The following is a 17,752-nucleotide window of genomic DNA, read 5'->3' as shown; positions in this document are numbered from 1 at the left end:
TGAGTTTGTAATTGAGCGCAAAAATGTTCCAGGATTTTCGAAAGTATTCAATATTGAATGCGTTGTTTATGGAAATAAATATAAAAACGATTTATAGGTGATTGTATCTCATTTGTAGGTTTCTCCTAATAAAATGAACTCCGCACATTTTTCTTTGATATTAGGATTTATAAGCACAGTCTGCGTGCGGGTTTTGAACACGTGCATAGTCATATCGCTTGATACAAGTATACCATTCCGATAGAGGCACCCGTCACGCGCGGACGTGCTCATCGACCACTCGATCGCCCGGCTTTTGTTAGCCCGGCCATTGTTCGCGCGGCCTGTGTTCGTGGTACATCTGCCGACTAAGTGCTCTTCCTGGAAGTTTTTATTTGTTTTGTTTCCTTTTGTTATTTCTGTGTTCGTGGTACATCTGCCGACAAACTGTCTTCCTGGAAGTGTTTAATTGTTTTGTTTCTTTTTGTTATTTCCGTTTTGTTGTGATTTTTCTTTGTCCTGCAGTAATCGTGCCGCATCGCCACCTGTGTTCAATAGAACCGCTCAGGTCCGAGAAGTTGGGGCCTCGCCGCAAGGCGAGTGTTTTCTAAGACCCAGGGTAGCCCCACCTGGGCACGTAGACATCATGGACGCTGTATTTGCGGAATTTCTCCGGCTTCGCTACCCAAAGCTCACTTCCGAGTTTCAGGCCTTCAAGGCCGATCACACTGCGAGCCCTCTCGTGGACTCCACCGAGCTCGCTGCTCCTGCGTCGCCTGTACCTGCGTGCAAAGCTTCTGCATCGAGCACCGCAGCCTCCGTCGTGCCTGCCGTTCCCGCGTCGCCTATACTGGCGAGTAAAACTGCTGCGTCGTCCGCCGTGGTCACCGTTCCAGCAGCGCGATCATCCGCGGCCTCCGTCGCGCCGTCCAAAACACCTACTCGTAGGTCACCTGCGCCCGCCTCCTCGTCCTCCGACTCTGACTCGGAGATGGAGGTCGACCTCGCTCCCGCCTCATCGACGGATGGATTCACCCTGGTGCAAAAGGGTAAGAAGCGTGCCGCGGAGTCTCGAGCTCCCGCGGCCGCTAAAATTAGCAAAGCCGCGAACGCGTCGCGCCCCCGCCCTCAGACTCCCGTTGCGCCTCCAGCCCGTGCCACTCCGTCGCCGCGTCCGGTGGCACAAAATAAAGCCCAGACCCCTCCCCCGGTAATCCTTCAAGAGAAGGCAGCTTGGGAACGAGTTTCCCTGGCCCTTAAGGCCAAAAATATCAATTTTACGAATGCCCGTAACCTCGCGAACGGCATTCAAATTAAGGTTCGAACATCCGACGACCATAGGGCCCTCTCTTCTTACCTCCGTAAGGAGCGTATAAGTTTCCACACATATACGCTCCAGGAGGAGCGCGAACTCCGTGCCGTTATACGTGGCATCCCTAAAGAGTTGGATGCCGAGCTCGTCAAGGCCGACCTTCTCGAACAAGGCCTACCGGTTAACTCCGTACACCACATGCACACAGGCCGCGGAAGGGAGCCATATAATATGGTTCTCGTCGCCCTCCAGCCTACCCCCGAGGGTAAGCAAATATTCAACATCCGAACGGTCTGTAGCCTTTCCGGAATCGCAGTCGAAACCCCACACAAGAAAGGCACACCTAGCCAGTGCCATAACTACCAATTATACGGGCATTCTTCCCGTAACTGTCACGCGCGCCCCCGATGCGTCAAGTGCTTAGGCGATCACGCCACGGCCCTATGCACTCGCGATCAAAAAACCGCGACAGAACCGCCTAGCTGCGTCCTGTGTCGAACACAGGGTCACCCCGCAAATTACCGCGGATGCCCCCGAGCCCCGAAAATAAATCGCCGCGTCGCCCGCCAAAACCGCCTCCGAGCTTCCGGCCCAGACATCAAAGCCTCGGCACCCTCTGTGTCGCAGGCTAAGCCAGCGTTCGTTCCGGCGCCGGTGCCCAGTGTCTCGGCCTGGGCGAAACCGCTGCCGTACATGAACACGGCTACAACTCCCTCCTCCACGATTCGTCCCGCCCCCGCGACTCGTCCCTCTCCCGCGACTTGCCCTCCGACCGCGTCCGACAATCTCGCTTTAGCGATCGACTTCTTTCAGTCGATCAACTTTGAGCGCGTTAACGCTTTGGGCGACGCCATTCGCTCTGCCTCCACTGCACAACACTTTATCGCCGTTGTGCAAGAATACGCCGACGTATACGCGTCATTAAATACGTACGTCCTCCCCTCACTCCGCCGGTAATCAATGGCGTATATAAGTAGAATAAAGCCCCTATCCGTAACGATAGGATTTTTTAACGCTTACGGTCTCGCAAATCAGCGTGATCAGGTTTCTGACTTTTTGCGTGACCATCAAATTGATATCTTTTTAGTGCAGGAGACCCTACTTAAGCCCGCGCGCCGTGACCCTAAAATCGCGAACTATAACATGGTCAGGAACGACAGGCTCTCTGCTCGTGGTGGTGGTACCGTCATTTACTATAGAAGAGCCCTGCATTGCGTCCCACTCGATCCTCCCGCGCTCGCTAATATCGAAGCATCAGTGTGCCGAATCTCACTGACGGGACACGCGCCGATCGTTATCGCGTCCGTTTATCTTCCACCGGATAAGATCGTTCTAAGCAGTGATATCGAGGCGCTGCTCGGCATGGGGAGCTCTGTCATTCTGGCGGGCGACCTAAATTGTAAACACATTAGGTGGAACTCACACACCACAACCCCGAATGGCAGGCGGCTTGACGCGTTAGTCGGTAATCTCGCCTTCGATATCGTCGCTCCGCTAATCCCGACTCACTATCCGCTAAATATCGCGCATCGCCCGGATATACTCGACATAGCGTTATTAAAAAACGTAACTCTGCGCTTACACTCGATCGAAGTAGTTTCAGAGTTAGATTCAGACCACCGTCCCGTCGTTATGAAGCTCGGTCGCGCTCCTGATTCCGTTCCCGTCACGAGGACTGTGGTGGATTGGCACACGCTGGGCATCAGCCTGGCTGAATCTGATCCACCATCGCTACCGTTTAGCCCGGACTCTACCCCGTCTCCTCAGGATACCGCTGAAGCCATAGACATCTTAACGTCACACATCACCTCGACATTAGATAGGTCATCGAAACAAGTTGTAGCGGAGGACTTCCTTCACCGCTTCAAATTGTCCGACGATATTAGGGAACTCCTTAGAGCTAAGAACGCCTCGATACGCGCCTACGACAGGTATCCTACCGCGGAAAATCGTATTCGAATGCGTGCCCTACAACGCGACGTAAAGTCTCGCATCGCCGAAGTCCGAGATGCCAGATGGTCTGATTTCTTAGAAGGACTCGCGCCCTCCCAAAGGTCTTACTACCGCTTAGCTCGTACTCTCAAATCGGATACGGTAGTAACTATGCCCCCCCTCGTAGGCCCCTCAGGCCGACTCACGGCGTTCGATGATGACGAAAAAGCAGAGCTGCTGGCCGATACATTGCAAACCCAGTGCACGCCCAGCACTCAATCCGTGGACCCTGTGCATGTAGAATTAGTAGACAGTGAGGTAGAACGCAGAGCCTCCTTGCCACCCTCTGATGTGTTACCACCCGTCACCCCGATGGAAGTTAAAGACTTGATCAAAGACCTACGTCCTCGCAAGGCTCCCGGTTCCGACGGTATATCCAACCGCGTTATTAAACTTCTACCCGTCCAACTCATCGTGATGTTGGCATCTATTTTCAATGCCGCTATGGCGAACTGTATCTTTCCCGCGGTGTGGAAAGAAGCGGACGTTATCGGCATACATAAACCCGGTAAACCAAAAAATCATCCGACGAGCTACCGCCCGATTAGCCTCCTCATGTCTCTAGGCAAACTGTATGAGCGTCTGCTCTACAAACGCCTCAGAGACTTCGTCTCATCCAAGGGCATTCTCATCGATGAACAATTCGGATTCCGTACAAATCACTCATGCGTTCAACAGGTGCACCGCCTCACGGAGCACATTCTTGTGGGGCTTAATCGACCAAAACCGTTATACACGGGAGCTCTCTTCTTCGACGTCGCAAAAGCGTTCGACAAAGTCTGGCACAACGGTTTGATTTTCAAACTATTCAACATGGGTGTGCCGGATAGTCTCGTGCTCATCATACGGGACTTCTTGTCAAACCGCTCTTTTCGATATCGAGTCGAGGGAACCCGCTCCTCCCCACGACCTCTCACAGCTGGAGTCCCGCAAGGCTCTGTCCTCTCACCCCTCCTATTTAGCTTATTCGTTAACGATATTCCCCGGTCGCCGCCGACCCATTTAGCTTTATTCGCCGACGACACGACTGTTTACTATTCCAGTAGAAACAAGTCCCTAATCGCGAAGAAGCTTCAGAGCGCAGCCCTAGCCCTAGGACAGTGGTTCCGAAAATGGCGCATAGACATCAACCCAGCGAAAAGTACTGCGGTGCTCTTTCAGAGGGGAAGCTCCACACGGATTTCCTCCCGTATTAGGAGGAGGAATCTCACACCCCCGATTACTCTCTTTAGTCAATCCATACCCTGGGCCAGGAAGGTCAAGTACCTGGGCGTTACCCTGGATGCATCGATGACATTCCGCCCGCATATAAAATCAGTCCGTGACCGTGCCGCGTTTATTCTCGGTAGACTCTACCCCATGATTTGTAAGCGGAGTAAAATGTCCCTTCGGAACAAGGTGACACTTTACAAAACTTGCATAAGGCCCGTCATGACTTACGCGAGTGTGGTGTTCGCTCACGCGGCCCGCACGCACATAGACACCCTTCAATCTCTACAATCCCGCTTTTGCAGGTTAGCCGTCGGAGCTCCGTGGTTCGTGAGGAACGTTGACCTACACGACGACCTGGGCCTCGAATCTATACAGAAATACATGAAGTCAGCGTCGGAACGGTACTTCGATAAGGCTATGCGTCATGATAATCGCCTTATCGTAGCCGCCGCTGACTACTCCCCGAATCCTGATCATGCAGGAGCCAGTCACCGTCGACGCCCTAGACACGTCCTTACGGATCCATCAGATCCAATAACCTTCGCACTAGACGCCTTCAGCTCTAGGAGCAGGCTTAGGAACCTCGGTAACCGTACTCGTCGAACTCGACAAAGAGTTCGCCGTGCAACCTAACCCATGAATCAGCTCGCTGAGTTTCTCGCCGGATCTTCTCAGCGGGTCGCGATTCCGATCCGGTAGTAGATTCATTCGCGAAGCAGCTGCTCTTGAGCTGTTAGGTCTCCTTCGAAGGCGCTCGGGTAGCTGTTAGCAAATCCCACCCCTCCTGGCTGAGCCTTTGCTCGCCCACCTGTCCTGGTGAAACTGGAAAGGCCTCCGGGCCACCAGTAATCCTTCAATCATAAAAAAAAAAAAAAAAAAAAACAAGTATACCGGGCGTCTTTCTTATATATAATTTGTGGTACCATGATTATTTTATTGCTCACATCTCGTTCATATAATATCAAAGATTTAATTCTTCATCAACGTGATGAGTCGTCGTGGCCTAAAGGATAAGACGTCCGGTGCATTTGTATCTAGCGATGCACCGGTGTTCGAATCCCGCAGGCAGGTACCAATTTTTCTAAAGAAATACGTACTTAACAAATGTTCACGATTGACTTCCACGGTGAAGGAATAACATCGTGTAATAAAAATCAAACCCGCAAAATTATAATTTGCGTAATTACTGGTAATAGGACCTCCTGTGAGGTCCGCACGGGTAGGTACCACCACCCCGTCTGTTTGTGCCGTGAAGCAGTAATGCGTTTCGGTCTGAAGGGCGTAGTAGCCGTTATAACTATACTGAGACCTTAGAACTCAGATCTCAAGGTGGGTGGCGGCATTTACGTTGTAGATGTAAAAAATTCATATTTAAAAAAAAATCTAATATTAAAAAATAAATAAATAATAATTTCATATGTAAAAAAAAAAAGACATGCCCGCTGAGTTTCTTGCCAATTCTTCTCAGGACAGAGGCTAGTTCTTGTGAATTGGCGGTAGTTCTTTTGACGTTCAACAAGTATGTACTTTCATTTATGTTGAATAAAAATTTTTTGATTTGATTTGATTTGATTTGTGGGCTCCACTTAACACCAGGTGGGCTGTGAGCTCGTCCACTCACATATGCAATAAATAAATAAAACTGAATCGTTCACGTAAGTAATGCGTACATGATTTGCACGAATAAGTGGGGACTCTAATCTATTAGATTATGGGCTTCCAAATCGGTTTTTGTCGCCCTCATATAATATGTACATACTTAAGTATATGATAATGATTATCGTTATCATTACAGAATCAGATTTAATTTTCATGTAGTCAACAGCAGACCGTTATCGGGATTACGTGAGTAAACAAATTATTAAATTATAAAGAAATTATATTGAAACCTATTGAAGCTATTGTTTAAGCTATTTCGAATAAATAAAGGACCTTTTTGATGGGTGGACGAGCCCACAGCCCACCTGGTGTTAAGTGGTTACTGGAGCCCATAGACATCCACAACGTAAATGCGCCACCCACCTTGAGATATAAGTTCTAAGGTCTCAAGTAAGATACAACGGCTGCCCCACCCTTCAAACCGAAACGCATTACTGCTTCACGGCCGAAATAGGCAGGGTGGTGGTACCCACCCGCGCGGATTCACAAGAGGTCCTACCACCAGTAGATTGTTGGGTAAAATTTTTTTAGCTCAATAGGCTAGTTATATTTAAAAGTGTGTGGCGGTATTAGGCTGCGCTAATTGCTAGATCCCAACCAATTCTAAATTAAAATTAGTACTGGATTTTTAGTTAGGCATATATACATAGATGATGCACTTGTAGAAATATAGTAGAACTTTTGTCGGCACCGGCCTGGCTCTGCCCCTGGCATTGCTGAGGTCAATGGGCGACGGTTACCACTCACCATCAGGTGGGCCGTATGCTCGTCTGCCTGCAAGGGCAATAAAACAAAAACTCAAAATACTTGTCCAAACCTCGTCATGTTCGTAGTTATTATCTTGTTATTTTAATCATTATCCTTGTTGAGGTTATTCTAAATGATTAAACTCAAAGGCCGTCTGGTGTAGTGGTAAGTGACATGGTCACTACACAAGGGGGTCGCGGGTTCGAATCCCGCCAAGGGAAGATATTTGTATGATAAATATAAATGTCTTTTCCAGGGTTATGGATGTATATTAAATATATGTATGTGTATAATAAAAATCTTAAAAAAAAAAAAAAGGACGTTGGTGTCGCGAACAAAAGAACTTGAAGTGGGATACCTAAAATTGAGATACGTTACACAAGCAATGGCATTTTGAGAAGGAATAATTTGACGATCGCACGTTAACAAAACCATACTTGAGACCTTGGAACTTATATCTCAAGGTGGGTGGCGCATTTACGTCGTAGATGTCTATGGGTTTCAGTAACCATTTAACACTAGGTGGGCTGTGAGCTCGTCCACCCATCAAAGGAATAAAAAAATAAAAAATATGAATATTAAAAATAGTTTAGTCCTTTGCACTTTGAGCTAGCATTACACCATGATCGAAAGATATAAACTACGCAGCTTCCTAGTTTTTTCTAAATTACAAGTGATATTTTTAAGTTTTCAACACGTAATCGGATTTGATCAAATACTATAATAAAAACTAAAATATAATACAAACACTATAAAGTTTTTTTTGTTTTTTATTTTTTTTTATTGCTTAGATGTGTGGACGAGCTCACAGCCCACCTGGTGTTAAGTGGTTACTGGAGCCCATAGACATCTACAGCGTAAATGCGCCACACACCTTGAGATATAAGTTCTAAGATCTCAGTATAGTTACAACGAAATAAAATCATTTCTTTCCAGAAATATGCGTTTTGTTTGTATATTCGTAGCTGCTCTGGGGCTCGCTGCGGCGTACCCTAAGAATGACGTGGTTGGCGCTAATGCAATTATCCAATTCTTGGAAAATCCAGGTTGGTTTTTTTTTTGTCTTATCGAAACAGATAACCTTCTGACAATGAAATGACGTACAAATTATGCTTGCTAAGTAGTTTGTAGGAATGCTGAAGCGTGTTACAAAGCTAAGCATTTGATAAGCATCATGGTTTCCACCCGATCCATTAACGGTGCTTTTAGGCACCACAAGCACCGGTCACCGTCCTCGTCGAACCCGTCGCTTACGACGAAGGGCTCGACGAGCGAATTAACCCATAGACACAACCCACTGAGTTTCTCGCCGGACCTTCTGTGGGTCGCGTTTCCGATCCGGTGGTAGATTCTGCGAAGCACTGGTCATACTAGGGTCAGTGTTAGCAACACTCCGGTTTGAGCCCCGTGAGCTCATCTACACACGTTAGGGCAGTGATTCTCAACCTTTTTTTTGTTGCGGCACATATTTAACGATTTCAAAATTTGGCGGCACACAAAAAAAAAAGATAAAAATAATTATTTACTTATTACAACACACTGCATAAATAGTTTATCAAAAAATTTTAATATAAGAAATAAACAAAAATATACTATAATTTTTTTTTTGTGGATTTTAATATATATATTCATGTTTAAAATTATATAATTTAATAATATTAACATTATTATATATTCGCAAAATTTGCGGCACACTTTTGAAATTTGGCGGCACACAAAAGTGCCGCAGAACAGTGGTTGAGAATCACTGCGTTAGGGTGAAGCTGAAATAGCCTCTCAAGGCTATCAGCATAGGTAGGAAAAAAAATCGTTTCTTTTTCTGCGTTAAGCGCCATTTAATGCCTTCCAGTTTGAAGAGTGACATAGCAATTTGCGATGCAATCATGATTACGCCAGGGGAGGATGTCTTTTTCTCATGCAGTTCTAGCTTGTAGATTATGACAATTGCAAGATAATTAAGGCTTACACCTTATGTCTTCCAATAGGTTTAGTACCTACCCATTTTTCGTGGGTGTCGTAAAAGGCGAGGGTTTGAACGGAGCCCGGGCATCAGCTTTTTTTGAGTGTTTTTCTATAGTACTGAGCTAGTTTCTTTTTTCCTGCTTATTCGCTGGTAGCCTGTGGGGTTATTCCGTTTACGTACGGACGGGTAACTCTCGGGCTCTCATGAGAGAATTTCTATAGCTCTGTTTATGGATGCGCTAGCCTATCTGCGTGTGAGTACTGTTTATTGTGAATTTATTGTGGGTTAAGTACCTTTAACCACTGATTGCTTGCAGTTGCTAACATGATAATGTAGCATGTAATGTAACATGTAATGGAAATCTATATATTAATACGAGAAGCAAAAACTTTGTAACCATTTTTACGAAAATTGCGCGGACGAAGCAGTATGAATTTTTCCATACTTATCGAGAAAATAGAGAAGGAATGCAGAGTGCTAATTTTTTTTAAATATGCTTAAAAATTCATTACATCAATAAATAAATAAACATTACACACACTACCCTGTATTTGATACACACACGCATGTATACTCTTTTGTTTATTGTTAAAGTCTGTGGTTAAATTGAGAATAGATTAATATTGTTTGTTTTTAATATTATTTATTTATAGTGTAGCCTTGGCGAAATCTGTGATTATAGAAGTAATGTCTTTGACAATAAAACCATAATAATGTTCAAACTTATAATTTAAATCAATAATCATAGTCGAATTTCGACTACTGGGCGACCACTAGGGTAACATAATAAGGTAATGTACAATGATTTACAGATGAGGGCGAGAGCCTTGACTTTGAAGCGCTAATTCTTTCGATGCTCGAGCGCTTCAGGCAGACCATGATCACTGGATCAGAAACGTTACCCGTTTTGGACCCATTTCAATTGGATCGCCTCTCAGTTGATGATCAAACGATACCGCTTCCTGGGTAATATTTTAATATTACTTTTTTTTCTTTTCTCACCTATGCTGATAGCATTGAGAGGCTATAATATCAGCGTTGCCTAGCATGTAGGTGAGCTTTCGGAGCTCAAGCCGGAGATGTTGCTAACACCGGCCCTAGTAAGAGCAGTGCTTCGCAGAATCTACCGTGGGATCGGAAACGCGACCCACTAAGAAGATTCGGCGAGAAACTCAGTGGGCTGTGTTTGTGGGTTAATTTACTCGCCGAGCCTTTCGTCGCAAGCGACGGGTTTGGCGAGGACGGTGACTGATGCGTATCTAAATCTACCTTAATAGATCGGGAGGATCCGTAATGACGTGCTTAGGGCGACGTCAAATGCTTAACATTCGGTCCACAGGATCGGGTATACAAATTACAATAATTACAACTACACATGTTTTATTGTAATTTTAAATTGGTGGCTACCGAAGCTCATAAACATCACAATTACCACCACCTATTTTGAGGTCTGGTTGTTTTATATATAACGGCTGCACCGCCCTTCAGAGTAAAACAAATTACGATGCTTAGTTAAGTTCTTTCAAGTAAAATCAAATTTGAAATAAGATAGAAGTTATAGTTATTATTCTAGACTCGGATATCATTACTAACCATAATCCCATCCAATTTTTATTTCAGACTACGTATGACCCTAGAGGATTTGGAAGTCAGGAAACTAAGCACGTTTGAGATCAACTCCTTGACGTTCGATATAATTTCAGTACTTCGAGGACTCTTCGGCCTTTCGATCGACGGAGAAGTACCAGTCATTGCGTTGGACGCTGGTAAGCTTTTTTTTATTTCTTCCGAAAGTCGACCAGCGTTCAGGTATCTTATAAGCGGTCATTGACATGAACTAGAGCAGGGGCTCCCAAACTTATTTCATCTACTGCCCACTTTGAGAATAAATTATTTTGTAGCGCCCCCATTTTTTCACCTACTTAAAACTGCTATACCGAGAGCTCAGACGGTGTCTAAAAGTCCTCCTAGATGAAATTACAAATCGCCTCAACAAGCCACTACACAACGCCCCTTTTTTTTCTGGGTCTCTTACCGCCCCCCTTTAGGCTTGCAGCGCCCACCGTAGGGGGCGTTATCGCCCACTTTGAGAAAGGCTGAAACTAGAGCAATGTGGTAGGCCCACAGTGAACCTTTACGTTCCTTTTAACATTGCATAGCGCGAGTCTTTTAACGTTCTCGACAGCGTAAAAGTTAACTCAACTTTGTATGGAGTTGGAACGTTTGCCGCTAGGGGCGCTGTTCCAACTGCATACAAATTTGAGTTAACTTTTACGCTATCGAGAACGTTAATTGCACATGAAAACGTTAACAAACAGAAATAATATGAATTAACCCAATTAATGATTAGATGTGATATGGAATTTCCAAATAACGCTTAGCTTAGCTTTGTTTCATATTAACTGGAAACAAACAACAGAAGCTAATTGAGTCATCACGTTCGATAAGATATTGATAAGCAATGTTTTTAGTTCAGATTGTGTATTTTGAATGAGTTAAAATTCACATGATAGGTATGTACGGTATATTGTACCATTTCTTTTATTTGACTTTATTGGTGTCTAATCCTTTTTTATTGCTTAGACAGGTGGACAAGCCTGAGCCCATAGACATCTTCAACGTAAATGCGCCATCCACCTTGAGATATAAGTACTAAGGTCTCAGTATAGTTAGTTACAACGGCTGCCCCGCCCTTCAAACTGAAATGCATTACTGCTTCACGGCACAAACAGACGGGGTGGTGGTAACTACCCGCGCGGACTCACAAGAGGTCCTATCACCAGTAATTACGCAAATCATAATTTTGCGGATTTGATTTTTATTACACGATGCTATTCCTTCACCGTGGAAGTCAATCGTGAACATTTGTAAAGTACGTATTTCATTAGAAAAATGCGGGCGGGTACTCACCCGCCTGCGGGATTCGAACACCGGCGCATCGCTAGATACGAATGCACCGGACGTCTTATCCTTTAGGCCACGACGACTAACTAATTAACTTGTCTAGTTTTTTCCTTTGATGCTTAAGATGAAGTAGTTTCGATTAACTGTTCTGTAAATTCCAGGTAAATACGATCTCAGCGTGACTGCTTTGGGCTTCACAATATACGGCAATGGTGAAGCGAAGTAAGTAAATGGGGTATCGGTCGTGTTTTGACCCGACTGCCGAAAGAGGGTAATGATTTTCTAGGGAATGTATCTATGTGGTTTATACGGCTGTTCCGTTATAACTACTGAACAATGCATGCGATTGTTTTGAAACTTGGTATCCATGTAAAAAATCCATGTACTTAATGGATAGGCTAATATTTATATGAGTGTTGGACTCTCCAATAATAATGACAATAAATAATAATCTATATATTAATACGTGAAGCAAAAACTTTGTATCCCTTTTTACGAAAATTGCGCGGACGGAGGAGTACGAAATTTTCCACACTTGTAGAGAATATAGAGAAGAAGTGCACAATGCTAATATTTTTTTTAAATAATGCATAAAAGATACATTAAATCAATAAAGAAAACATTACACACATTACATACCATGAATTTGAAGCACACACGCAAGCGTACTATTTATTGTCAAACTTTTGTTCTTGACGTCTGTTGTCAAATTGAGATTAAATATTGCTTGTTATTGTTAATATTTTTTATAGTGTAGTCTTGGCGAAATTTGTGATTATAGAAGTATAAAATACAATCATAATAGTGTACAAACTTACAATTCCAATTAATTATAGTCGAATTTCGACTACTGCGGGACCTCTAGTGTTAAATTTAAATGCCCAGCTAAGCGGGCGAGTACGGCTAGTAAATCAACAAAACTTTTGACGAATTTCAACGTATGGGGTGTTCACTATGGGAATTACTCGGTTGTGGGAGTGAAATATATATTATTTATAAATGTATTACAGTCTTAAATAACTTAAAAGTGTGAAATAATTGAAAAAAACGAAACATTTTCACTTAACGATCAAGCTAATAAACAAAACATGTTTTTTGCGTTCAATTTAAATGTCCCTATTGACAATATTGTAATTAACACTTTTAGTTTTACTACACTAACATATAAAAAAGTTATTTTATATTATATAGAACTTGTTTTTCCTTTTTAGTTGGTAACTTCAAAGCCATTGGGTCTTTAGTTTAATAGATTCCATATGTGTAGTATGATAGCATTGTTCAAAAGATATCCCACTTCGATAATTGACCATTTGAACGGCCGTCTGGTGTAGTGGTAAGTGACATGGTCACTGCACAAGGGGCTCGCGGGTCCGAATCCCGCCAAGGGAAGATATTTGTATGATCAATATAAATGTCTTTTCCAGGGTTATGGATGTATATTAAATATATGTATGTGTATAATAAAAATTTTACATTTATTTCCGTTATCTGGTACCTGTAACACAAGTTCTTTACGAACTTATCACGGGACCAGTTAACGTGGCGTGACTGTTAGTAAATATTTATTTATTTATTATTTATTTATTTCTGTAGATCTTCATTGGACAGTGCCACAGGAGCAGTTGCCATAGATTTAGGGTGTAAAAATAATTTTGTTTTTGCAAACGAAACAATAGAATGAAAAGTGGAAAAAATTGTATAGATTCATATGAATTATTTGTGCATATCGGTACGCCCAACATCTTCCCGCCCACCCGTTGAACCCTGAAGAGATAACACGTAGAATTTCTGATACAATGAGCTATTTTAGCATACGGTAAAGACGCAAACTGAAGATGACGAAAAACAAAACAAAACAACTAGAAATTACTGAAACAAACAAATAATCTATGCGAACATGAGCTTTCTAGGGTCTGTCTAGGGTCTTAACTATCCTACTGCATCCTATTTATGTCTCTCCAAACCTAGCTTGGAGATGGACATGTCATATGGTAACCGGTAGCCGGAATGCTAAATGGTAACTGGAAATACAATCATGAATAATGTGATTTTGTTTCAGTTGTTGTTTTTACCGGTGGTGGGACCTTTTGTGAGTCGCAAGGGTAGGTACCACCACCTCGCCTATTTCTGCCGTGAAGCAGTAATGCGTTTCGGTTTGAAGGGTAGGGCAGCCGTTGTAACTATACTGAGACCTTAGAACTTATATCTCAAGGTGCTTGGCGCATTTACATTGTAGATGTCTATGAGCTCCAGTAACCACTTAACATCAGGTGGTCTGTGAGCTCGTCCACACATTTAAGCAATAAAAAAAAATGCTATTTCAGAATCCGCGTGATCCGTCCTCGTATCAAGGCGACTCTGTTGATCCACTTGAATATCCGTGAAGGAATGGCCCTGAATCTCCAAGAAGCGGACGTTGCTATTAGCCTTGAAGGTTTTCAGGTAATCCGGAGTATTATACATCGTAATTAGATGAGCTCATAACCAAAGTGCATTTTGGGGCAGGAGCATACGAGGTCACGGTCCACATAGGATTGAGTGATCACCGGAATACAAAGATGTCACAAAGTGATCTCCTAACTAAGTAGTGTAATATGGATGTGCCACAAAAATCTGGACGTGTTATAGCTTCGCAGCAAAATTGATGTAATTTTTGTCCCACTGAGATTCCCACCCGATCTTCTCAATGGCTCGCGATTCCGATCCGGAATTAGATTCTGCGAAGCACTGCTCATGTTGAGGCTAGTGTTTCTTTTTTTTTTTTTTTTATTGCTCTTGTGGGCAGACGAGCATATGGCCCACATGATGGTGAGTGGTTACCGTCGCCCATGGACTTCAGCAATGCCAGGGGCAGAGCCAAGCCGCTGCATACCGCTTAATACTCTCCACAAGCCTCTTTTGAAGAAGGACGAGTTAGTGTTAGCGAATTCTCTCAGGTTGAGCCCGTGAGCTCACCTACCCGTCCAGATGTAGCTGAAATAGACCCCTAAGCTACCAGCGAATAGGTAGGGAAAAAAGAGATATAATTTTTGTTTCGCGCGAGCGCATGTTATCCGTGTATGATGGTACATCCGCAAACATACTTATATATACAATTAACTATTTCCCGTGAAATTTTGTCATCATCATTTTGATCGATATTCGAATACAATCAGCGCCATTGTTAAGAAAATTTTTCTGTATAGGTATATACAACGTTTTCTTTTGTTTTGCTAAAGAAATGAAAAAAAATAATTAAAAACTTAATTTTAAAATAAATGTTAACACTAACTAATGACTCTTAAGTGTATTTTTTTTCCTACCTAAGCTGATGGTTTAGAGAGACCATATCAACGTCACCGGGTTAGTAGGTGAGCTCACGGGGCTCAAACCTGATGACGTTGCTAACACTAACCCTAGCAAGAGCAGTGCTTCGCAGAAACTACCACCAGATCGGAAACGCGACCCACTGAGAAGATCCGGCGAGAAACTCAGTGGGCTAAGTGCATTCTTTATCTCGATGCCTTCAATGAACACCACTCTAACTCAAAATTTTTAAATTTTCGTTCTTCACGCAAATCGCTTCACTCTTTTAAAAGTATTACAAATCATTATTGATGTAGTTCAAAGCAAAAGTAAATCAGCTAGTTACACAAGAAAAGACCCATAAATATATCTGCAATAATAAAGATTTTACCAAATTTTTTTTCGTTTAAACGCTCCGCCTGTAAACCTACGAATTTGGAGTTAGCGTAGAGTTCATTGGAGGCATCGATCTATGCTAAAACCGTGAATGCCCGGCAAACAAAAAAACCTAATATCAGTTGATAAATAGTGATAGAAATGCTACTTGATTATTTTGTCTTTTCCTATTAATACCTTAATTTAACATTATGTATTTGTAACTAGCGGACCCGGCGAACTTTGCTCCGCCACACTGTTTTTTTTAAACTTCAACGTCAAACGTCAACTTCAAAATTCTACGATAATTCAGTCGACTATTATCAAAGCCGGCAATGTGACTTTTGGACAATTATTGGTAAATCAGAAAAACGAATTATTGACTTTGTATTCCATTGGCGGTCACAAAACTCTTCTGAACGACATCTTAGATAAATAACAGGTTAAGTATTAACCTTTATTTAATGCAGGTTTTGAACCGTATTCTTTGAAGGAGACGATTGATATTCAAATCAATCTGTATTGACATATCAATAAAATTTTTTGTCCAAATGCACAGATTGCCACCTTTGATAATAGACGACTCAATTAATCATAGAATATATTACGTTTAGCTGTCAGTTGCGTTTTGTTATTCCATATCATTTGCGTTTTGTTATATCACGTTTTATGTCGCGTCCCACGGGAACGTGATAAAAAGTATCCTATGTCCTTCTCCTGGTTCTAAGCTACCTCCTCAACAATTTTCAGCCAAATCAGGTCAGCCGTTCTTGAGTTATAAATAGTGTAACTAACACGACTTTCTTTTATATATATAGATACATATGTGTTAAAATCATTTCAGACTGAAATAACCGGTATCTTCAATGATCCCGTATTAAGTGAGTTTGTCAGTAGATTCCTTGGGAACTTGGTGCCGGAGCTATTGGAGGTGTTTGAGGTAAGTCGACAGACTAGTTCTCCGATTAAATTGCCGTTATTAATGTTAACTGTTGTAAATCTTTACTGGGTGGTTTGAAGGGTGGGGCAGCCGTTGTAACTATACTGAGACCTTAGAACTTATCTCAAGGTGGGTGGCGCATTTACGTTGTAGATGTCTATGGGCTCCAGTAACCACTTAACACCAGGTGGGCTGTGAGCTCGTCCACTCATCTAAGCAATAAAAAAACAATTAAAAAAAATCTAGTCAACAGAGTTACAAGATCGGATATCCGGTTTTTTTGAGACTGAAATTTGAAAGTGTAACTGGCCTATGGCGCTATTTATAAGATCCGTTTTGGCGTAAGATATTTTTAAGCGATTTTACGTTACATTTTTTTTTATGCGACTTAGAGCTTAACGTCTTAAATTCTTCTATTTTAACTTTTTGTAATAAAATTAATCTAACTTTTTGTTTTAATACGTAACTACGGAAACATACGTAAATAAAATAAGTAAAATTGTCGCAAAAAGTGTTCAGGTCTCTAAAGAACAGTTAAAATTTTTAATTAAATCGGACGGTTTGTTTAAAAAATTGTAACAGAAAAAGAATCATTGTTTGTAAATATTGTAACATAATATATTTGTAATATGTTTTATTCATTTTAATTTCAATAACACACATTCAAACCAAGAATCCTAGGCTTTATTCATATTACAATGATTCTGATGACTATTCAAACTTTTTATTTTTCAGACGGAGATTAACGAAATAGTGACTGATATCTTTTTTGAAATCGCTCAAGATATTATTAAAGACTTGGATTTAGGCGGTATTTTAGGGTGAAAAATTATCTTTGTAAGCGTTTTGGATTGAAAAATATGTTTAATACGACTTATGTAATTACTTTTTCATCAAAATAAATTTATTATCTTCTTAACCCGTGTTTTTTTCCATCAAAACAATATGAATCAAATCAATGACAGACATATTCATCTAGTCGATAAACTTATTATACATTTGAAGTCCGGTCGGAAACTCTATAAAGTGAATTATGTAAATCTAAGAATCAAAATCGTCATAAGTCAGCAAAAGATTAAGTAGAAAAAAAAAACGTAAAAAAAAAATTAGTACTTGCTGCCATCTATTCACATTTTAATAATAATAATACGACTTCATTGGAATTTAGAAACGTTTAGTTGCATTCTTCTGCTCATAGATGGCACAGGTATCTGAATATCGTTGTCGCGCCTGAAACATAGATGGCGCTTCTAGTAATTGTATTTGAAATTTTATGGAGAAAAAAGTTTGTTTACTTTTTAGACCATTGATCATCGCAATCGGTTTTTATTTAAAGGTTAACGCCGTTTGCTGACACCGATAATGCATGAAGCTGATTAATATT

The 17,752-nt window shown here is 42.1% G+C and overlaps 1 protein-coding gene across 3 annotated transcripts; it reads left to right on the top strand.

Moving 5' to 3' along the window:
• The first annotated feature begins 6,157 nt into the window (after nt 1-6,157).
• On the top strand, nt 6,158-17,287 carry LOC101740352 (uncharacterized). Of its 3 annotated transcripts, none has more exons than XM_012693423.4 (8): nt 6,158-6,340; nt 7,838-7,947; nt 9,677-9,830; nt 10,485-10,630; nt 11,930-11,990; nt 14,093-14,210; nt 16,273-16,368; nt 17,104-17,287. In XM_012693423.4, the coding sequence occupies exons 2-8, from the start codon at nt 7,842-7,844 to the stop codon at nt 17,191-17,193; spliced, it is 771 nt and encodes a 256-aa protein (XP_012548877.1). In that variant the 5' UTR covers nt 6,158-6,340; nt 7,838-7,841; the 3' UTR covers nt 17,194-17,287. The 3 variants fall into 3 exon arrangements, with proteins under 3 accessions (XP_012548877.1, XP_062528717.1, XP_062528718.1); XM_062672733.1 differs by having other exon boundaries at nt 6,315-7,365; XM_062672734.1 differs by having other exon boundaries at nt 6,315-7,382; nt 7,748-7,947.
• The last annotated feature ends 465 nt before the right edge of the window (nt 17,288-17,752 follow it).

The sequence above is a fragment of the Bombyx mori genome, chromosome 15 (genome assembly GCF_030269925.1).
Source record: "Bombyx mori chromosome 15, ASM3026992v2".
Classification (NCBI taxonomy): domain Eukaryota; kingdom Metazoa; phylum Arthropoda; class Insecta; order Lepidoptera; family Bombycidae; genus Bombyx; species Bombyx mori.
This window is presented reverse-complemented; position numbering and strand designations above follow the sequence as displayed.